Source organism: Ochotona princeps, chromosome 18, assembly GCF_030435755.1.
Source record: "Ochotona princeps isolate mOchPri1 chromosome 18, mOchPri1.hap1, whole genome shotgun sequence".
Classification (NCBI taxonomy): domain Eukaryota; kingdom Metazoa; phylum Chordata; class Mammalia; order Lagomorpha; family Ochotonidae; genus Ochotona; species Ochotona princeps.
Genome location: NC_080849.1, coordinates 5,678,383 through 5,695,875, shown reverse-complemented (window position 1 = coordinate 5,695,875; position 17,493 = coordinate 5,678,383). Strand labels below are relative to the sequence as shown.

The following is a 17,493-nucleotide window of genomic DNA, read 5'->3' as shown; positions in this document are numbered from 1 at the left end:
GGCCGTTGCGCTCACTTGGGGAGTGAATCATTGGACGGGAGATCTGTCTCTCCTCCTCTCTGCATATCCAACTTTGTAATAAAAATAAATAAATCTTTAAAAAAAAAAAAAGAAACGATAGTAAATGTAAGTTTGTTGTCTTCAAAAATGCAGTGACTAAAATAAATTTTTTCTCTTTTGCTATTGTTACACGTAATAAATATCCTGGAGTCATATTCCATAAAAAAAAGCATTTCCCTCATGACAGCAACAGTGAGAACACACACTCTGATCTTCAAAGGTTTTGAGATGAGCCCAGATACAACTCAGTCCAGTCTTTGAACCCGCAGTCTTCAGTGTACACTCACCTGTTGAGGGCAGTTTGCCAAGGCAAGGACTTGAAGGGAGGCCCACATGAGCCAGCGCCACCCTTTACAGTCAACCTGTCATTCAGAAGATAAAAATCCATCCTAGCGACAGCAGCTCTGACTTCCCTGTGCGCTGTAGCCTGGACAATGGAACGCAGGCAGTCCTGCAGCCCGCTGGCCACGTGTGTTACCTTCAGACAAAGGATGTCCTCTGAGGATAACTTCAAGTCATCTAAAAATCTAGATGAAATCAGAAAGACAGAGCAATAAAAACTATTTAAATTGAAGCTCACATTTATTTCTGTGAAGAATTCTCTACCCAAAATTCCGTTATATTTTTATTTTCTTGTAATTACAAGTTGACCTACAGCAAAAGATGGATAGAACAGTTTTTACACAAGCATCTCAAATGTTCATATTGAATTGTTCTTCCTTACTGAAATATTTGTATTCATACAGAAAGACAGATTCAAATATTAAGATATTCAAAATACATATATCTGTTGAGCTTACTCTAATTCAGGGCTCTATTCCTAGTACTGTACATCCATTAACGAACCAAATTTCATTATAAGGATACTTCATGGGAAATTGAATTAATAAATAACTGTTTCATGGTGAAAAAAACTTCCTGAATTCATGATTTTTTTTGTGAATACTCACTTTCCACCAACATTTTAAAGACTCCTTGCATAATGTCTAACGTAGCATACAGCTTAGTATGTTTTAAAGTTCCTTATGTGATAGATTTTTAAAAGTAACGGCCATTATGTGTAATGAAATTGGCCAGTCCCCCAAAAGACGTGCTTACCCTGATTTATAGTAATTAATACACAGAGTACAAATAATGTATGAGTGGCACTGTTATTTTGAGACTTGGTTATTGTTTACTGCCCTTGCCTGTTAAGGAACAGTGGCTTTCCTAATTATTACTTGTTGAATACGTTATTCAGTGGAGAGTCAAGTTTGTGATTCTAAAGGAAAATACATTATTGCAAAAATGTAACAAAAAATAAGAAAACAGGATACAATGGGGAGTCATACCACTATGTCCTTAAAATGTGTCTATGAAATATACCAAATTTGCTTCCTTTTTTATGATATAAAACAGTTAAAATGACAAACTTCAGGAAAACAGAAAATCAAATGATGTCAAGTGAAAAAACTACAAACCTAAGAAAGAAATCCGAACTAATTACAATTAATTTACTACAAATGCTTTTTCAAGTAGACATAACAGCTTACTCTGGGACTTCTGTTCCAGAGTTCACATGCTTCAACAAATGATCACTCCCATGATACCACGACAGGTTCCAAGCTATCCGCAGCATGTCTGAGACGGGTTTCAAGGCCAAACAATCCGCAGATAATGGCAAAACTATGGAGTGAGGACTCACAGCATGATGGCCAACGACATACACAGGGAGATGATACCTGAAGAAAACACAGACAAACACAAACTTCCAAAGCTGCAGATACTCCTCCAAAGATCGGCAGATACGAACTTAGGCAGCATGCCCCATGTCAGTGATGTTACACTGCACACTGGGTCTTATTCCTCCATCCTACTCTAAACTTCCAGAAGCATCACCTTTAACTGCTTCCTTCAGACTTACCACATTCTACTGTCATCTGAAAGTCACTGCAATGATACTTAACATTCCCTGAACCAGGGCCCATGATCCACAGCGAACCAAATACAAAGGTTTTCAGTTAAAACACAAATACGTACGTCAAAACACAGCTACTTATTATTCACACATATTTATCTGGCCTGATTCCCCCAATTTACAAATCATCAAAACGAAATTTAAAAAGCTCAATGAACGGGCCCGGCGGCGTGGCCTAGCAGCTACAGTCCTCGCCTTGAACGCCCCGGGATCCCATATGGGCGCCGGTTCTAATCCCGGCAGCTCCACTTCCCATCCAGCTCCCTGCTTGTGGCCTGGGAAAGCAGTCGAGGATGGCCCAATGCATTGGGACCCTGCACCCGCGTGGGAGACCCGGAAGAGGTTCCAGGTTCCCGGCTTCGGATCGGCGCAGCATCGGCCCGTTGCAGCTCACTTGGGGAGTGAATCATCGGACGGAAGATCTTCCTCTCTGTCTCTCCTCCTCTCTGTATATCTGACTTTGTAATAAAAATAAATCTAAAAAAAAAAAAAAAAAAGCTCAATGAACTACTTTAATCACAGACATCACTATGTAAGTAAATTGCAACTTACTATTTTCATTTGAAAAAGCAGTTACACCAAACTCAGCAACAGAATCTAGAAATATTTTTTAGATAGACTCTTAAACCAACAGAAATCATCTGAAGGTATTTAGCAAGACACAGGAGGACACATCCCAGACCTCTAATTTTCCCATTTTTAAAATTTATTTATTTACTTATTTATTTATTATGAAAGAGAAGTAGAGAAAGAGAAACAGAAAGAGACACAGAGAAAGAGAAGGAGAGAGGGAAGGAGGAGGAGCAAGAAAAGGGAAGGGCAGGCAGGCAGGGAGAGATCGCCCCTCAGCTGGGAAACTTCCGAAAAGCCTTGAACAGCCATCGCTGGACCAGGCTGAAGCCAGGAGCTAGAAATTCACACACGTAGATGGCAGGAATGGAACGGAAACTATCTCAAGGGGGACACGGCAACAAGGTATTGAAATGGTAGCAGAGCCAGCATTACTGCACCACACATACGGTCCCAAGTACTTGAGCTATCAGCTGCAGAAACAGAAAGCAAAATAGTTTTAGGTTATTTGTAAATTGCTAATATAACTGCATTAAATTAAATAATAAAGAAACTTCTTCAAAAACGAACAAAGACACTTCAGACAAGAGCATTCAGACTGCTGCGTGGTAAATGCTCATCCCATGTCAGGGTGCGTGCTGCCAGTCCCAGAGCTTCCATTCACGGCACAGATCCTGCTAACGCACCTGCAGCTGACAGCTGAAGCACTTCGGTCCTACAGCCCAAGCGGGAGACCCGGATGACATCTAGGCTGCTGGCATTGGGCTGGCACATTTCTGGACTATTGTAAACATCTGGAAACTATACCAGTGAGTAAACAATCTTTCTGTCTATATCTTTCTCTGGCTACCTTTCAAATAAAAAATAAAATCAGAGAAGAAAAGGAAATACTAAAACAGATCCATCAAAAATAAAGAATAACCATGAATGACTACAAATAGCTAAATGTCAATAATTGGAAAAATCAAGAAATGAATATTCCTGAATATACACAATCTACCAAAATTTGAGTCATAAAAACATAGAAAGCCTAAATAGACCAATAACCAAATGGAGACTGAATCAGCAATAAAAACATTAAATTTTGCCTTTTGCAATGAAACTTAAGTGGGAACAAAAGAAAAATGTTTCCCCTGATATGTAGTAGTTATTATAGAACAAAATGGTTATCTTCTTAGAATTGTACCTATGAAATACTTGAAATTAGTTCATCATATTAACAAACGCACCTTTAAAAGAAAAACATATTTTTATGAAAAAAAGTCTAAAGACGACTGGAAAACCAGGTGCAGCACGTGACCCTCACTGAAGCCTGCAGTCTTCCAGGAGGTGTCAGGTGGCAGTTCAACATAAACATAAGCATAAGCCTATGCAGGGAGAGAGCCCTTAGACCACAGGCGAGCACTAACGACTTCATGCTGAACCATGAGTGTGCACTCCAAGGATCCTCCAGCTCTGCTTAGCTCTGAAGGTTACCAAGATAAAATTCAATGATAGGATGGTATACTTACTGAAATCTTTAAACACAAAAGCACTACAAATTATATCATTAAATATAACTGAACCTTTTAAAATGTAGAGATCACGGTTTCCCTTTCTGTAACATTATTTTATCCTTAAAGAAAATCAGAAATAGGGCCAAGAGCGATAGCATAGTGGTTAAAGGCCTCGCCATGCACGCACCGGGATCCCATATATTCGCAGGTTCTAATCCCGGCGGCCCTGCTTCCCATCCACCTCCCTGCTTGTGGCCTGGGAAAGCAGTCGAGGACGGCCCAAAGCTTTGGGACCCTGCACCCGTGTGGGAGACCCGGAAGACTCTCCTGGCTTCAGATTGGCTCAACTCCAGCTGTTGCGGCCGCTCAATTAGAGAGTGAATGATCGGACGGAAGATCTTCCTCTCTGTCTCTCCTCCTCTCTGTATATCTGCCTTTCCAATAAAAATAAATAAATTTTTAACAACAAAAAAGAGAAAATCAGAAATAAATTCTTTACCTTCTGAAAATTGAAACAGGCAAACTGAAGGCTGTTGACAATGAAGGTTTAGTGGAAGGATCCACGGACCTATTTTAAAGCACAAAACAAAAACATCAAGTTGATTTGAGTTTGCGTAACACACCTTCTTTTATTTCCTTGCCTAAAAATACAATCAAGAGTTGAAACTGGGGCCCGGCGTGGCCCAGCGGCTAAAGTCCTCGCCTTGAAAGCCCCGGGATCCCATATGGGCGCCGGTTCTAATCCAGGCAGCTCCACTTCCCATCCAGCTCCCTGCTTGTGGCCTGGGAAAGCAGTCGAGGACGGCCCAATGCATTGGGACCCTGCACCCGTGTGGGAGACCCGGAAGAGGTTCCTGGTTCCCGGCTTCGGATCGGCACGCACCGGCCTGTTGTGGCTCACTTGGGAAGTGAATCATTGGACGGAAGATCTTCCTCTCTGTCTCTCCTCCTCTGTGTATATCTGGCTGTAATAAAATGAATAAATCTTTAAAAAAAAAAAAAAAAAAAAGAGTTGAAACTGGATCTACTATTTAGCAAAGTCGCAACATGTTTGCTACTACCTGAATTTTGCACAGGCAGAATAAATTACGCTTTTCTTTACAAATCCAGTATGCTAAACGATGGCCATAATGCAGCAGCTGCACCGGCAGGCGGACCGGGCACCTCCCCCCACAAACCCTGCTCATGGTCAGCGTTAATCAGATGCTATCAACCTAACCGTCTTCCTAATTATTTAATAAAAGACATTAAAGAAAAAACACAAAGTTGAAGGTATATACTAAAAATGCCATAGACAAAAATCATTGTAGTAATTTTTAATTCTGTACTTCATCATGTTAAAAATATCACGGTGACTTTTTGTGACAGTGTTTTTTAATACCATCTAGCTAACCCAAAATATCATACCACAAGTCTTATTTCAAAGGACACTGCTATAGATTGCACCAAAAGCCTAGAGTAATCAACACTAAAAAAAAAAAAGCTTTTATGTCTTACCACATATCCATTCTTGATACTTCATCAAATAACAAAAGACAAAGCAATGCTCCAACTTCAGTCACAACAGTACAGTCTTCATGAAATATCAAGGAAACTGATGAATAAAAAAATATGAAATTTTTTACTCCTTGAAAAAATGAACCTCCAACTGAAGAAATCTTTTGAATTTCAAGGTAAGGCTACACAGACCCAGAAACACAGCCATCACTCTGCTGCGATGCATTTCCCTGTGCAGAAGAACAGGGAGCCGACGGCCAGTGTGCAGGGCTCTGGTCGTCACAGGACGCAGACTGCTGCTCTAGAAGCCACACCTGCACACCAACTAGCCAGACACCATGCAGCATCACTTTCTAGAAAGATTTTGCCAGGTCACTTAATTGTGACCAAAGTATCCTTATTGAAAGACCTGTCTTACGACTGCTATCATTTACTAGCAATGTATAACCATAGAGCTTGGACTTGACTCCAAAACATATTCCTGCTTCATTGTTCTTATAACAAAATGATGAAAAAGGAACGAGTTCTCAACAAATACAAATACTTGGATAATGCCAGCTCTAGATGCCAGCACTATGGCGTAGCAAGCTAAGCCTCTGCCTTTGGCACCAACATCCCATATAGGCACCACTGTGAATCTAAGGGGTTCCCTTTCTGATCCAATTCTCTGCTAATGGCCAGGGAAAGCAGTGGGCCCTTGCACCCACATAAGAGACCAAAAGAGGATCCTGGCTCCTGGTCTTGGCCTGGCCCAACTCCGCCACTGCAGTCATTGGGTGAGTGAACCAGGGGACAGAAGATGTCTCTCTGACTCTACTTCTAACTCTGACTTTTAAGCAAAAGTAGATAATTTCCAAAAAAAATAATGCCAGCTCTATCGCTACATAAGTAAGTGGCCTGATCAAATACTCTAACATTAATAAGCTTCACTTCCTACTTCCACAATTTCTCAATAATTAAAACATGAAATTCTAAACAAAAATGAATGGTGGTCCTAACAATCACACAGGAATAACAGAATAGTTACTATTTAGGAAAATAGCAAGAAATATAGTTTTCAAAGATGTTTGCCCTCAATGAAAAAAGAAAAACATCATTACATAATGAATATGATTTAAAGTCAACAAGGGGCTTGTGCTGTGGCTGTGCCAGCATCCCTGTGGACACCAGCTGAAGGACTGGCAGTTCCATCTCCAAGCTAGCTCCCTGATAATGAGACCACAGCAATGGAGGAGGATCCAGTACTGGGGCCCCGCACCCACGCGGGAGACGCACATGAAGCCCTGGCTCCTGTCTACCCAGCCCCATCCACTGCAGCCACTTCAGGAGTGAACCAACAGACAGATCAAATATACCTCTCTCTTCCTCCCTCCCTCCCTCTTTCTTCTACACCTTCTTTATAACCTGGCCTTTTAAAACAATGTTTCAAAAATTAAATGTGTCCCACTGTAAGTTTTTCAATAGCAAATTCACTAATAAACTCCTTTATTCATTAGTGAAATGAAAAGTAAAAGTTACCTACAATTAATGAATAAGCACTTAGAACTTAAGACTGATCTCATTACTAAGACTTTTTGTTCACCTCTGAATAACAGGATCAAGAGAGAAGGCTGCTGCGAGAGGGAGACGCGCACTACTGGGTCAGCACACAAAACCTTCCTCAGGAGCGCGAGGCACGGCTGGACCAGACACTCCATCACCTGCCAGGAGAGGAAGAGACAGCTAGCAACTGTCCCAAACTGAAGGTAAGACAAAACATACCATAATGTTATTACTTTATTTTAAATGTTAAGCCTTTCAGTCAAAATTATGTGAAACTGGTGGGGGGGGGGGGGGACTGTGACCCAGCGGTAAGCAACCAGCGGAACACCCACAGCTCACACTACAGCATCTGCTCTGGTCCAGGCTGCCTTTCTGCGGCCCAGGCCCGGGGTCCCCGCCGTTCACACAGAAACGGGGTTCAGGTGTTGGCTTTCACCTGTCACTCTGTTTTCAAAGTAAATCTTTTAAAATATGTATGTGAAACTAAAATATAAGTAACACAGAAATGACCACTAAAACACCTGTATGCTTTCTACTTAATCCTTATATCTTGTGCAAATTTTAAGACCATGTTTCCTTTACAGAGACCGTACTTCTAATGCAATGAATGAGACAATACTGTTACTTGGAATTTAAAATCCAAGCACTCAAACTCAGCTGAATTCAATTTCAAATGTAATTAACAAAAGCAGTAACTAATAAACATATCTAGATGTACATTATCCTTACCTTCCCATGTTGACCCACACATTCACTTAAGTACCCAATTATCTTGTCAATTAAGCATAACGTTTTAACAACAGTATGCATTTTAATATCTGCAAAAAAAAAACGCTAAGTTACTAAAATTTATGAATATATTTTGAAATAAAAAGATCAGATATCCAAAGCTTTCGCACTGCCAAAAATGCCTGGATATTAAAACATGAAACATTTTACTGAATATATATATATATATATATATATATATGCATAATTTGAAAATTTATAATATGGACATTCCATTTCTAGAAGACAAAATCATTTAAGAAAAATTATGTAAACCACTTCAGACTTTTTGAAAAGTACTAGAATTTTTAGTATATAAACAACTTTTTATTTGAACGTAGCAAATTATCTTCTTTACAACTGTTTCATTGGAATTTTTCTCAATTTTATCAATTCAAAGTATTAAGAATTCTCTACAAGCAAATGTGTAAATACAATTTACTACACTAAAATTTCCTTCATAATAAAATGCCTTTATTTTTCAACTATTAATAAACATAAAAGGCAATGGATTTCAAAGGGCTCTATTCTGAAGAACATGAACTTTTCAACAAACAGTCACATTCTGTATCTTTAATGAAGCACTTAGAAGGCCTGGTGCAGTTGTCTCATGGCTAAAGTGCTCGCCGTGCACACGCCGGGATCCCATATGTGCACCGGTTCGAATCCCGGCAGTCCCACTTCCCATCCAGCTCCCTGCTTGTGTCCTGGGAAAACAGTCAAGGCTGGCCCAAAGCCTTGGGACCCTGCACCCGCGTGGCAGACCCGGAAGAGGCTCCTGGCTCCTGGTTTTGGATTAGTTCAACTCTGGCCCTTGTGACCACTTGGTGAGTAAACCAGCGAATGAAGATCTTTGTCTCTTTCTCTATGTAAATCTGACTTTCCAATAAAAAAATAGTAAGTAAATCTCAAAAAAAAAAAAAAAAAAACAAGAATTACACACACGGGAAGAGAGAAGTTACTAGAGCTAAAAATTCTAACTGCTTATGCACTTGTTGCAAGTATCCACCAACCTGCAGACACATTCTCTTCCTTTACTCTCAGTAAGAAAAGCAAACAGACATTGATATTGAACTAGTGGCTATCAATATACCAGTTCTAAACCATCTGGTGACGCAAGTGCACCTGTGTGAGCACCAAGTAGTCAATATGTCGGGCTTGGTGGACAACATATCTCCACCGCGGGTCCTGCGGATCCGGTGAGGGGTTGTTTTTTTAACAACGCTAATTATGTACAAACCACTCTCAATTTGAGGGTTGTAAAGACAAACAGGCAACAGGCCAGACCTGGCCTAGCACTTACACAACATTCTAGAATTCCAGTAGCAGGTAGAACAGTTACCTTGCATGATGACAGCCAACTGTTCCGCAGCTGACTTTCTCAAGAGAACATCAACATCATCTGAGGTGAAAATTTCATAAACCTTTTCAACCATCTCCAACTACAAATCAAGAAAGAAGGGAAACGTTTCATATGTTCTCAATTCTCTAATAAAATCATACAGTTCATGCCATAAAAATAAAAAGCTCGGGAAACTAAATTAGCCAAGTAACCCAGACCTTCACATTAATTTTGTAGCCACAGTGTGGTGGGTCAGGAAGCAGCTTGTCACATGAAGTGAAGAGCCACATCAAACAAGCCTCTTCTCATCCTACACACATCCCTGCTGGGAAGTCACTGACATCCAAGTACTCCTTCAGTACCCTAAGGGCATCACAGGAAATGCTTCTACAAGTCTTCAAAAGTTGTTTCCACTAAATTCACCTTGTATTATATCTAATAATGTTTTCAAAATCATTTATGTCTCATGTGTATATACTGAATTGAAAGGGGGATAATGGCTGGCAAAGGGTGAGCACTCATGGTAGGAACAAATGTATCCTACAGAAGTTAGATACAGCCAGAACACAGTTTCAAAATGGTCTTGAGCCACAAAGCCTCTTCCCCTTCTGCAGGGAACAGACGAGAATGTTGCAGAAATCCGAGATACACAAAGGCAACAAACAATGATGAAGCAATCAACTTAAAAGTTACAGTACCTTGGGCCCGGCTGCGTGGCCTAGCGGCTAAAGTCCTCGCCTTGAAAGCCCCGGGATCCCATATGGGCGCCGGTTCTAATCCCGGCAGCTCCACTTCCCATCCAGCTCCCTGCTTGTGGCCTGGGAAAGCAGTCGAGGACGGCCCAATGCATTGGGACCCTGCACCCGCGTGGGAGACCCGGAAGAGGTTCCTGGTTCCCGGCTTCGGATCGGCGCGCACCGGCCCGTTGGGGCTCACTTGGGGAGTGAATCATCGGATGGAAGATCTTCCTCTCTGTCTCTCCTCCTCTGTGTATATCTGGCTGTAATAAAATGAATAAATCTTTAAAAAAAAAAAAAAAAAGTTACAGTACCTTAATAACCAGTTCTCTTCTATCGTCTAATTTGAGTTCAATGGGCTTTTTCACAATAAATAAGTTAGTAACCCTGGAAAGAACTCTGGCATCTATTGCCGGGCGCTTTGTGTCAGCCCCTTCTTCATTGGTAAGATGAACTGCTAAAAGCTTTAACGCTAGTGAACGAACCCTGAAAACACAGAACACTCAGTCACCATTTTCACGCTCAGGACTGTGAGAAAGGCCCATCATCACAAACAATAAGAACGCAACCAATGCATCATCATCTGTCATACTAACAGTAATATTTTTCTATTAAGTCTCTCCCAAATAACCACGATTATTCAACTTAACAGTATTTACTAAATAAAAATCAGAAACAAAGAACGACAAATTACAAATTAACTCAGACTAAATATCAACAGTCAACTTCAAGAAGTCAGACACTAAATTGGACAAGTTTCTCTCATTTAGACTCAAATTCCTCTCAAACATCAAAATACAACTAATACAATTACCATCAAAGTCTTCATTTGGAAGAAATTAGGATTAAGGTGATCTGAAAGAGGTGGGAAAGTTCCAAGAAAATTTTAAGTACTACACGCCACTAGACGACGAAATAGAAAAAAGAAGGTGACGTGGGAGTGGCAGACCAGAGCCAAGGCCGAGCCAGGAATGAGATCCAGTTACTGCAGGATCTCACCACTTCTCAACAAGCACGCTAGGTGTATTTACATATAAAACACACCATGAGGGCCTGGCGCCGGGCCTAGCGGCTGAAGTCCTCGCCCTGAATGCGCCCCGGGATCCCATGTGGGACAGTTCTAATCCCGGCAGCTCCTCTTCCCATCCAGCTCCCTGCCTGTGTCCTGGGAAAGCAGTCGAGGATGCCCCAAAGCCTTGGGACCCTGCACCAATATGGGAGACCTGGAGGAGCTCAGGGTTCCTGGCTTCGGATCGGTGCAGTACCAGCCACTGCAGTCACTTGGGGAGTGAATCATTGGATGGAAGATCTTCCTCTCTGTCTCTCCTCCTCTCTGTATATCTGACTTTGTAATAAAAATAAATAAATCTTTAAAACAAAAAACCGCTCCATGAAATAGTTGGGATTCCAAGAGAAGCCACCTCACATAGCCCCTGTTTTCATGGCGCTTAGATAGCATGAGGCAGGATTAATCATGCAATAATAAAAAAAGCATGCAACTCAAATTATTTAAATTCTGCATAACAGATTCGCTCTACCCAAACAGGTCCTGAAAATGTCTACCTAATAGGAATGTCTGTGCTGGGGACTTAGGCTCCAGAAATAAACAGGCAGTCCATCACTGCTCAGAGGGCTTGTGAGAGTAAGGCTTACTCACTAGCCCACTTGTACACATGGCACTCAGGGACTGTGGGAACACATATGGGAGCCACCCCATCAAGAAGAGCAACACAGGACTATACAGCTCCACTTCACCTGCAGCACCCACCCTGCACCCTCCACCACCCACCCTGCGCCTGCAGCACACACCCTGCACCCTCCAGCACCCACCCTGCACCCTCCACCACCCACCCTGCACCCTCCAGCACCCACCCTGCACCCTCCACCTCGCCTCCAGCACCCACCCCGGACCCTCCACCTCGCCTCCAGCACCCACCCTGCACCCTCCACCTCGCCTCCAGCACCCACCCTGCAGCCTCCACCTTGCCTCCAGCACCCACCCTCCACCTCGCCTCCAGCACCCACCCTGCACCCTCCACCTCGCCTCCAGCACCCACCCTGCACCCTGCACCTCGCCTCCAGCACCCACCCTGCACCCTCCAGCACCCACCCTGCACCCTCCACCTCGCCTCCAGCACCCACCCCGGACCCTCCACCTCGCCTCCAGCACCCACCCTGCACCCTCCACCTCGCCTCCAGCACCCACCCTGCAGCCTCCACCTTGCCTCCAGCACCCACCCTCCACCTCGCCTCCAGCACCCACCCTGCACCCTCCACCTCGCCTCCAGCACCCACCCTGCACCCTGCACCTCGCCTCCAGCACCCACCCTCCACCTCGCATCCAGCACCCACCCTGCACCCTGCACCTCGCCTCCAGCACCCACCCTCCACCTCGCCTCCAGCACCCACCCTGCACCCTCCACCTCGCCTCCAGCACCGACCCTCCACCTCGCCTCCAGCACCCACCCTGCACCCTCCACCTCGCCTCCAGCACCCACCCTCCACCTCGCCTCCAGCACCCACCCTGCACCCACCCTCCACCTCGCCTCCAGCACCCACCCTCCACCTCGCCTCCAGCACCCACCCTCCACCTCGCCACCAGCACCCACCCTGCACCCTTCACCTCGCCTCCAGCACCCACCCTGCACCCTCCACCTCGCCTCCAGCACCCACCCTGCTCCCTCCACCTCGCCTCCAGCACCCACCCTCCACCTCGCCTCCAGTACCGACCCTGCACCTCGCCTCCAGCAACCACCCTGCACCCTCCACCTCGCCTCCAGCACCCACCCTCCACCTCGCCTCCAGCACCCACCCTGCACCTCGCCTCCAGCACCTACCCTGCACCCTCCACCTCACCTCCAGCACCCACCCTCCACCTCGCCTCCAGCACCCACCCTCCACCTCGCCTCCAGCACCCACCCTGCACCCTCCACCTCGCCTCCAGCACCCACCCTGCACCTCGCCTCCAGCACCCACCCTCCACCTCGCCTCCAGCACCCACCCTGCACCCTCCACCTCGCCTCCAGCACCCACCCTCCACCTCGCCTCCAGCACCCACCCTGCACCCTCCACCTCGCCTCCAGCACCCACCCTGAACCCTCCACCTCGCCTCCAGCACCCACCCTGCACCTCGCCTCCAGCACCGACCCTCCACCTCGCCTCCAGCACCCACCCTGCACCCTCCACCTCGCCTCCAGCACCCACCCTGAACCCTCCACCTCGCCTCCAGCACCCACCCTGCACCTCGCCTCCAGCACCCACCCTCCACCTCGCCTCCAGCACCCACCCTGCACCCTCCACCTCGCTCCAGCACCCACCCTGCACCTCGCCTCCAGCACCCACCCTCCACCTCGCCTCCAGCACCCACCCTGCACCTCGCCTCCAGCACCCACCCTCCACCTCGCCTCCAGCACCCACCCTGCTCCCTCCACCTCGCCTCCAGCACCCACCCTCCACCTCGCCTCCAGCACCCACCCTGCACCCTCCACCTCGCCTCCAGCACCCACCCTGCACCCTCCACCTCGCCTCCAGCACCCACCCTGCACCCTCCACCTCGCCTCCAGCACCCACCCTGCACCCTCCACCTCGCCTCCAGCACCCACCCCGCACCCTCCCACAACAGACTTTCAGTTCTTCCCCTGACGTTGCTCCCTCCACTCCCTAAATGTTTATTTTCACCTAATCATCTTTCGGTCTGGCCATCTGAGGTAAGACTGGGGAAAACAAAATTAGCCACTGTCAGGAAGAACATGTTTATGTCCCTCTCAGTCTTTAAAACAAGACGCGTCTCTTCATCAGTACTTCCCTACTTGACTGGAAGGCTTCTCTTCTCTGTAGGAAAGTCTAACTGCTGTTCCCTGAAGAGAGTGACAAAGAGGGTTCTTGCTGCACTGCAGAGAGAAGGAACATAAAGCATTCCTCCTCCTCTTCTTGGAGTTAAAATGAAACTACACCCAAGGTCAGAAAAACACTTTTTCCCATTTCCCAAGGAAGCAAATGGAGATGAAAGTATCCATCAAACGTTAGAATCTGAGGCAACGGAGGCTCTAGACTTTTATAAATAAAAATTCAGAACAAATGGTTAGGAAAGAAACACTGTGGAAGGCAAATAATTCCTGGAGAAGCGAGGAACACATGCTGCCATGTGCACCTGGCTGTCTCGCACTGCACACCTCACACAGTCCTTCAACACACACTGCTCGGACAAGCCGCAAGAACTCCATCACGGGTGTAACATTCTGGGAAAGCAAACTTCTGCTTAGCTTCATGCATTATAGTTTCCTCATTTAGAAATAAAGATCACCCTCCTTGTGCTGTTCAGTTCTGCGGCATCACATAGCTGTCATTATTACTTCTCATCCAGAACACTAGCCAGTACTCACGAGGGCTTTTTCACCAGCAGAAGTCGCAGGACAGACTTTAGCCGGGTGGTCCCAGGGAGAAGCTCCTCTCCAGCCTCCGGACCTGCTTTGCTCAGCAAGAGAATGCAGTTCCCCAGAGGGTCTTCTGTGTCAGCATAGCCCTAAGAGAGGTTATTAAAAGAGGAATTTATGTGCAATTTTATACAAGCAATTCTCAACTTGACAATATACTTGTCAAATATCTCAGAAATTTCTTTCAATTCCGTAAGTCACTTTTTCAAAATAAGTTATATGAGGTAAGATGTCTAAAAAGAAACAAATATAAAAATAAAGTAAAAACCTGATTTAGAAAACATAGTGGGAGGAGCCAGCACTGTGGCACCTGAGCAAAGCCCATCCTGAGGCCCTACATCCCACAGTGGCACAGTTCACGTCCCAGCTACTCCAGATCTCCCTTTCTGCTAACAGCCCAAGAAAAGCAGCAGCCCAGAGCCCAAGTATCCGGATGCACTCCACAAGTGGGGGACCCAGATGAAGTTGCTGCCTTCAGCCTGGCCCAGCAATGGCCATGGGGCCATCTAGCCAGTGACCCAGCAGATGGAACAGCTACTCCAGATCTCCCTTTCTGCTAACAGCCCAAGAAAAGCAGCAGCCCAGAGCCCAAGTATCCGGATGCACTCCACAAGTGGGGGACCCAGATGAAGTTGCTGCCTTCAGCCTGGCCCAGCAATGGCCATGGGGCCATCTAGCCTGTGACCCAGCAGATGGAACAGCTCGCTCACTCTTCTCTCTCTTCCTCCCTGCCCCATCTTTCCATCCTTTTGTAACTCCAACTTTAAAAAAAAAAACAAACAAAAAACTGGAGGAATATATGCCAACCCTGCTAGTACTTTTCCTTTTTTTCCCAGGTTGTAGCAGTGACACCTCTCCCAGATGAAGCACATCACAGATGAATCACTGTCCCGAAGTACAAAAATGGAATGCAACAAACACTGCAGGAGCCTCAAACTGGAGACCAGGGCCAGCACTGAGCATAGTGGCTGGGTGTGTCAGCATCCCAACTGGGGGAGTCCTGGCCGCTTCATCCACTTCCAGCCTAGCTCCCTAATGCTCCTGGGAACGCAGCGGTCTTCATGGCCCAGTTACTTGTGCCCCACACCCACCTGGGAGACATGGATGAAGCTCTTGGCTCCTCGCTTCTGCCATTACAGTTACTCGGGGAGTACATCAACAGAAAGAGATCCTTTCTCTCTCTCAACCACTCTCTCTCTCATTCTCACCAACTCTAATTCTGGCCTTCCAAATTAAGTAAATTTTTTAAAAAGTATCAAGGCTTGGGCTTTCATATCAGAGAAGTATGCCTGTTAAGATGACACTACCTATTTCTACTTTTAAGTTCAGGTCTGCTAAAAGGACTATTTGCAAGAGTTTGTTAACTGAGCTATAATTCTAATTATCCAGGTGCACAGACAGATGTCATGAGCCAGGTTAGCTGTAGAATGTTTGATAGAAAAGCACGGGTATGTGCACCTGGACGTTTTGTAGAGCTGAGCTCCAGTTCTCAGTCAATAGCAAAGATCTGTGCCTCACATTTCTACCTCCTCTCCAGGTACATAAAATACCGAGCCAAACTAGCCACCCCGGTTCAACCTTCTGCCAGGAACAAGACAATCAGCCAATTCCCATTCACTTTTCTGGAGGGCCTTCAAGGCTTCTCCTCATTTTTCTCTCAACATTGCAGTTGTGCTGTAGGCATGCCTTTAAATAAATCACACTTATCGAAAGAAACGGCATCCCAGAGGTGCAGTGCAGATTACCTGTAGTACTGGAATGACTGGACAGAGCGACTCAATAAACCTGTTCCAGGTCAGCGCTGTCATCGTCAGTCGCCCCTGCAGCAGGTGCAGCAGAATCGCCTTGGCAGCAGCACTCACCTATCAACACACAGCAGCGCGGTACCTCACACTGCAGGACAGCGCCCGGAGCCTCTCCCCAGACGTGTCCCTTCCACAGCCACAGCTTTACTTTTTAACTTCTATCAACATAAAGAGCAGCTTTCATGCATCTTGTGTACAATTCTAAGATCCATAGTACAGATTACATGTTTCTCAACTAGTTTTTCTGTCTTAATGACATCCATATTTTTATGTTAAGATGCTTTTCCCACAGAATAAAAAATCCCTTACTGAAATAACCTGTTTGCATCCACTGTATAGTTGCTTGTATCTGAGATGAAAAATATTAGTAAACCATTTGACCTGAACTCTTAAATCAAGTATACTCCATATTTTGATTCCCACACTTTACCATTTCCTTTTATTTCAATAATAATTCAACTGAATCAATATATCAGAGATAAGTTTCTTTTTAATTTCCCAATATACTATCTAGTGTTACTAGATATGATCTTGACTTGGTTGAATATCCAAATATAATAATCTATTACACTATTTTTAACATGTTATACCTCATTTTGGGGTTCTTGCATACCAAATGCAGAGATTTCATACAGAACTTTCGGATGCAGTAGAAAGTTAATCCCATTACAAAGTGAAGACACAGGTTTTGTGACATTATGGACACCTAAACATTCCTGCAAAATTATAAAAAGATTTTTTAATCAGTGACTTGATTTTTCTAAAAGATCTTTTTCTTATATTTATAATTCAGGTCCAATTTTAATTTTCATTTCATTTGAACTTCTGCTTCAACTAACATTAGACATAAAAGATCTGAACAGTTTTGAGCCTGTTTGAGATGTACATTGTAGTATCTTCTGCCAATAAAGATCATCTCAATAAAACAGCCAAACTGCTGAGACAACAGTAACCTCTTCAGGTGGGTCACAGTAACAACAAACGACATCAAGTCCATTTACCCTAAAGCATTTGCATTTTATTTACTGAGGTTTCAGAAACAGACAATATGGAGGAAGTGGAATCAACATGAAAAATAATAACCAGGATACATTCTAATTATCATAAATTCATTTCTCAACTGTTGACAGTGAACAGTATTTCTGACAGAGAATAATTTGTAGAAGTTATTTCAGGTGAGAGAACAAGACTACTTTAAGTAACACATTTGAGAACAGTGCAAAGTATTAAAACACAATCCATAATGAGTTACAGAAATACATTTTTGACCTTGCAAGTTATTACTT

The 17,493-nt window shown here is 44.7% G+C and overlaps 1 protein-coding gene across 6 annotated transcripts in view; it reads right to left on the bottom strand.

Annotated features, from left to right (window-relative positions):
- RTTN (rotatin) overlaps window positions 1–17,493 on the bottom strand; it is a 125,965-nt gene that overhangs the window by 72,575 nt on the left and 35,897 nt on the right. For 3 of the 6 annotated variants that reach the window (XM_058676881.1, XM_058676876.1, XM_058676878.1), the window contains 11 exons: window positions 16,798–16,923; window positions 16,148–16,264; window positions 14,352–14,491; window positions 10,284–10,455; window positions 9,233–9,332; window positions 7,852–7,940; window positions 7,163–7,280; window positions 5,581–5,677; window positions 4,583–4,651; window positions 1,593–1,781; window positions 348–587 (listed from right to left, as the gene is read on the bottom strand). In XM_058676881.1, the coding sequence (XP_058532864.1) occupies window positions 348–587; window positions 1,593–1,781; window positions 4,583–4,651; window positions 5,581–5,677; window positions 7,163–7,280; window positions 7,852–7,940; window positions 9,233–9,332; window positions 10,284–10,455; window positions 14,352–14,491; window positions 16,148–16,264; window positions 16,798–16,923 (1,457 nt within the window). Of the gene's footprint in view, window positions 1–347; window positions 588–1,592; window positions 1,782–4,582; window positions 4,652–5,580; window positions 5,678–7,162; window positions 7,281–7,851; window positions 7,941–8,983; window positions 9,100–9,232; window positions 9,333–10,283; window positions 10,456–14,351; window positions 14,492–16,147; window positions 16,265–16,797; window positions 16,924–17,493 lie in introns of those variants that run through there. The other 3 variants (XM_058676877.1, XM_058676879.1, XM_058676880.1) reach the window with 3 other exon arrangements.